Below are 6,042 nucleotides of genomic sequence, written 5' to 3'. Positions count from 1 at the left end.
TAGGTGGTGGTTACCAAAATAAAATATGAGCAGCAATCACAAGGCATTACTTTTTTTTTCGTTGATGCTTGCACCCTATATCTTTTAGTAGGTGTTGTTATCACGGAAAGATATGTCAATTATAGGTTTCGTAGGAGAGAGAAAAATTAATTAGGGTAAGCCAAGGCCATGGGAGTTGAATAAAACTAATTAAAATCTCAAAACTTACCTAAGCCAAAATTCTAAAACTGAAAAACAAAATCTTAGATCATGTTGCAAAGGGCACCTGAAACAGAAGTGTGCAAAAAATGTTGTGGAATGATAAGCACACGTGTGTATCACTGCTTATAGATATCAAGACATTTAGGGGACCATTGAATAAGTAGTATTGCATGGAGTAGTAGTCTTGGATATGAAGATGGATTGGACTTTCTAATTGACTCATTCTATGTGTTGTTTACCATCTTACTACTAGAACAAGACAATCATGATGAGAGAAAAAAAAATTAATTAAAATTCATCAAATAATTTTCTACCTTCAATCCTAAAATGATTATGATTATTATCATAATGAAAAGGTCAATTCCTATGATATAGCCCTCTCATCTATATCTATCTATGACAATCACGGATTAAGACATCATTGATTTTATTTTTCTTTTCTTTTCTTTTTTGTTGTTCAAATTTTGGCCTAATTGTTATGTAAGTGCACACCACTGATTGGAGCCTCACCAGGTCAAGACAAAAACGAAATGTCATTTCAAACGAAGAGGAACGATGTGCAAGCTTGCTAGTTTCCTTAATGGCATCATAGGAATATATACTTCCTAGTGAGAAAAAAAAAATGTAATAGTGTTTGAGCTCTCTCATTCGCTGTCTAATAGTAAACCCCACAAAGGAACCATGAATGAAAACAAGGAATTATACGAGTCTAAAATTATAAAAATGAAATGGTCTTAGAATTTTCTATTCTAGCTACAAATTCATTCCTATAACTCCACTATATAGGATAATTGAGTTCTTAACACAAGTACCCCTCCTCCCAAATAATTGAAAAATTATAACAAAAGCATATCAAATGACAAAACTAGTGATGATGAAGTGCCATTTCAACAACAGCAAGCATTAGAATAACGACATTACGAATAATGCTAGCTCAATAGATAATAGAGAGAATGATTAATTGCAGATGAGACAAACAATTAAACAATATTTACACCAAAATTTCGTTGATGGAAAATCGACATAATTAAATATGCAACCTAATTATAAGCCGTAAATAATCACAATTAATTTCCTTATAAAACTAAAAATAGATAGTAATGTAAAAAAATATCGGGAAAAATAAATAAATAATTATGAAAATTAAAATTATTATACGGTGGTCGTAGTAACATTAGCTGTGTCAGTTGTAGAAGTTAAACTAGCACTAGAACCACCTCCACCACCAATAGTTACATCACCACCACCATCGCGGCCACTTGGAGCAGAAACTGCACCGCTACTACTACCACCACCGCCGCTACCCACCGCAGACACGGTCACAGTGGTCCTCTTTCGCTTCTTCTTCTCATAAGGGATCCCTCTGGCCTTGGCCTGACCCTCCCTCACTTCCCTGAGGTAAATCCTCACAGCCCTGGTGCCGAACGGATTAGACTCAGGGCGGCCACCGTTTTCTTCATAGGCCGCCCTGAGCCGTCCGATGAGGGCGTCAAGGCTGCCCCACGCCTGCTTTAACGGGCAGGCGCAGGGTGCAGGAGGATTCGGGTGGCCGAAGTAAGGGCACCCGGATATGTGAACCTTGGTCTTTCCGAACTGGTCGAGGTACTTCAAGAATTCAATGACGTGTGCGCCACTGCAGCGTGCGAGCGTCAATGGGGGCTTGTGGTTCTGCAGGTACTGCAAGAAGGTGTTCCAGTCTCGGCGTTTCTGCGACTCGTAGCGGCTGGGTGGTGCGGGTGATGAGCCTTCGGGTTGTGGCGCTGTGGGTGGTGGGTTAGAGGCTGATGGTGGAGGTTCTGTGGTAGTGGGTTGGGGTGCTCCTCCCCCTGATGCTGAGTCCATGATGAAGCCACTCAAGTAGGTTGAATTTGGGTGTGTGTGTGTGTGTGGTTTTTCTTGTGTTGGGGAAGTGAGGTTTGAATGAGTGTGTGTGTGTTTTGGTTTAGTATAGGAAAGTGAATGAATGAATGAGAGTGATGAGTGATGAGGGTTTGAGTTAGAGTTGGAGGTAGATGTTTTCACGGGAAAGGGTTTTCTGGTTTTTGTTCGATCTCTTTTTCGTGAGAAGGAAAGAAAAGGAGAGAGAGAGAGAGAGGGGAAAGGGGGAAGGGAGCTTTTTATGGCTTGCCTTGGTCTTGGTCTTGATGAGACCTGCTAGAAAAACAGTACAAAAAATTTATAAAAAAAAGTATAATTTAACAGTTAAATTTAATGATCTATACAACAAAATTATTGAATATACGTCCTGATCTTAAAATTATATAAATAGTTCATAAATTATTAAATATTCATCGATTTAGTCCTTAAGTTAATTAATATATATTTTATTGATATTGAAAAATTAATTTAAATAATTTTTAATATTTGAGTGATTATGTAATACGATGTTTAATATTTTAGAAAAAATATATATAATTTTAATAATTTATAAAATATTAAGGAGAGAGAATCGATGATTTATTAAATTAAATAATAAAAGATGTGGATGGAACTTGGAAGTGAGTATACCTTTCACGAAGATAATTTTTTTTATTTTATTTTGAGATTTACGAAGATAATTCTGGTGGAAGCAATTATAATTATTATGGATGATAATATTTGGTTTTTTTTACAAAAAAAATTAGATTAAAATAAAACACCAACTTCTTACTACTAATTATTTTCTATTGTTAGTACTGTGAGCAATAATATGCTCTCACTTTAAATATTTTATGTAGTACCAATAATATATTTTTCCTACTTTGACTAACTTGAGATAAGTTGAATGTTGGCCCGCAAAATAAATTTGGTCTATGGTAAAAAATATACGTTACAAACGTTTTAAGGTTGACTGTTTGACATGAGGAAAAACTGTTACGCACAACATTTGAATATAATTAGTTTTTAATTAATAAAGTTATTCTATTTAATAAAATTATATAACTAAGTTAAAACTTTGCAAAAATTTATAAATTTATCTATTTAATAATTTTTTTTTTAATTTAATAGATAAATTGTTAAATGTAGATTATAAGTTATTTGTAGGAGTAACTCTACCAATAATTACTCCTAAAATAATTGAATTCCTTCCAATAAAAAATACACCAATGTATGAGTTATAATATATATATATATATATATATATATATATATATATATATATATATGTGTGTGTGTTTTTAATTTTCCAAGTTTGAAATAAATATTTTTTGATCTCTCAAATTTAAAATTAATATTTTTATTTCTTGCAATTTAAAAAAAATATATTTTAGTCTCTCATGATCTCTAGTAATATAATAGGCAGTGACAAATTAAGTCATTTGTGCAATATCAACCAAATTTAATATAATATTTTTACTAATAAACAACACTAGTAAGTGAATTTGGTGTGCTAGATTTAGTATAGTAAGTTTTATTTATCAATTTTTTTTATGACATTTGAGCAAAGGACTAAAATAAGATTCTTTTTCAAATTACATTATAATTATTTTTCACTGAGACATTTTTACTCAAATATGATCATTATAAGTGACAAGGTTTTTCCTCTAATTATTTAACATAACTACATATCACAAATATCTTTGTTCTAATTTGACTAGTATAAGATAAGTTTAGTTTAACCACTAAGGTTAGAGTTGTCAAAGTGGGTAATCTATTCTAGCTTACCATAGGTTGGCTAATAGGTGGGTCAACTTAACACACCTTTTGGTGAGTTTTTTTTTTTTTTTTTTTTAATAAAAAAAACTTAACCCAACTCATCACAAATTGATGGATTAAAGGGGTTGGCTTACTTAAATTAAAAAAATTAAAAATTAAAAAATATTGAACTTTATAAAATACATATTATAGTCTTATATTTTAGAGTTGCAACTATATTAATAATAGAATAAAAAATGTATTAAAAAATAGACATCAATCACAAACAATTTAATAAACTTATAATATCAATAATATCAAAGTTGTTACATAAAATATTGGTAATAATATCAAATTGATACTAATTATCATAATTCATAATTAGTATGTATAAAATTTAATCAATAGTATAAATATATAATCATATATTAGTACTAGAGAACCTAAAATATTAAAAAAAAAGTATATTAGGTGGGGCAACCCGTGAGTCATATGTTGACTCACAGTAGATTGAGTTGTAAGTGAATTAAGTTAAATTTTTCTTATAATTAAAATTGACCAAATTTTTCTACCTTAACCTAACTTATTTTGACAACTCTAAATAATGTTAACTCAATGATGAAAATGAAGATAATACGCATATATTAGTTTGCATCTTAAAAAAATAAACTTATTCTATGATAAGAAAAGAAATTTTCACATACTATTTTTTATGAAAATAATCATGTTTGAGATGAATATGATTATTATTGACAACAAAATTTTCTTTATGAATATTTGATAGAATTATATATTGCAAATGAATTTTTCTTTCTACGTTGATTATAATATGAATGTTAAGCCCGCGAAAAAAATTTAGTTTATGATAAGAAAAAAATGGTCACATATATTTTTAAGTTGACAGTACGTAAGAAAAAAAAAAACTGTCACGCACAAAATTTGTAATAAGCTCATGTTAAAAGAAAAATTCTATACAAGTTGTCTTAAAAAGCTTTTTATTTTTGCAATTTCTTCCTTAAAAAAATTTCTTATAATTTTAAGAATTTTTTTTTGCAAAGAGAGTTTAGGCCAGTTTATACTCTTAAAGAAGAAAAAAAAAAGTAATATACGGGAAGGGTCCAATTAAGGGATAGAACCAAATACTCTTTGGACTTATTGTCGATTAAATAAGTTTACAAGTAATTTAGGGCATCTATAATGGAAGCAACTCATTTGAGTTGCTTCATGCATTGAAAAATAAAAAAAGTAATTCCTAGTGTGCCATATCAGTATTAAGCAACTCAAACACAAATTTACTTCAATGGTAAGAAACTTTAAAAAATTTAAATTTTAGAATTTTTTTTCTAATCATTTATGAATCAAATTTAAATTTTTATTAAAAAGAATAATTGCGCTACAGTGAAAGAAAATAAATTACGAGAAAAAATACACAATAAGTAGATATTAAAAATAAAATAAAGCAATAATAAGTACATAAATATTATACGAAATTAATTTTTATCATTATTATTTTCGAAACGTTTTCAAATATGTTCAATAAGATCTGCTTAAAATCTGGTAAGGAACAGTTGCTTGAGGAAACAACTCTCTCTCTCCTTCAAGCAACTCATGTTGCCACGACAGAGTCCTCCAATGGTAAGAAATCGACACTTGAGTTGCTTCATAGGACAAGCAACTCCTATTCGAGTTGCTCTTAGAAACATTTTTTAAGGTAATTAAGTAAATAATGAATATGTTACAGTTCAAATCCAATAAGATTAGTATAAATGATAACATATTAAAATAGATAAAGTTTTTGCTTTTATATTTATTATAATATTAATTACATTAACTTGTCTAAGATTGATGATTGACTTAAGCATTGAATTGTCTTTTGTAGTATCCTCCCTTTTATCTTATCACATAGGTATGCTTAAGGACTATTCACCTTGACATGAAAGTTAAACACAATGTTTTTGTTGAATCCCTCACATAAGTAAAATTAATAGAAGACTATAAAGATATAAAGGACGAATGTTTTGTCAGAGACTTATCAAGCAAGGACTTGAAGTGATAAAATTACCTATGTATCCCTCTATAGGTTAAAGTAACAATAAATTTTTGAGTTTAATGATTATATACTGATAGTAGAATACATTGTCAACTAATTAAGTATTACCAATAAAATAACTTATTTTTATTTATTTATTTCTTATAAATCTAACTAATTTATCATAAATAGTAACT

The 6,042-nt window shown here is 29.5% G+C and overlaps 1 protein-coding gene across 1 annotated transcript; it reads right to left on the bottom strand.

The window, feature by feature from the left end:
• Nucleotides 1–1,118: 1,118 nt before the first annotated feature.
• LOC109806130 (protein LIGHT-DEPENDENT SHORT HYPOCOTYLS 5) lies at nucleotides 1,119–2,333 on the bottom strand. The gene has a single exon (XM_020368504.3). The coding sequence runs from the start codon at nucleotides 2,041–2,043 to the stop codon at nucleotides 1,354–1,356; it is 690 nt and encodes a 229-aa protein (XP_020224093.1). The 5' UTR covers nucleotides 2,044–2,333; the 3' UTR covers nucleotides 1,119–1,353.
• Between the last annotated feature and the right edge of the window lie 3,709 nt (nucleotides 2,334–6,042).

Source organism: Cajanus cajan, chromosome 3 (genome assembly GCF_000230855.2).
Source record: "Cajanus cajan strain Asha chromosome 3, NIPB_CcT2T_4, whole genome shotgun sequence".
Classification (NCBI taxonomy): Eukaryota; Viridiplantae; Streptophyta; class Magnoliopsida; order Fabales; family Fabaceae; genus Cajanus; species Cajanus cajan.
Note: the sequence above shows the minus strand (reverse complement) of the source record. Positions and strands in the feature narration are given on the sequence as shown.

Bases quoted from the DNA above. Each gene is read 5' to 3' on its own strand.
- LOC109806130 (XM_020368504.3), bottom strand. From the start codon at position 2,043: ATGGACTCAGCATCAGGGGGAGGAGCACCCCAACCCACTACCACAGAA.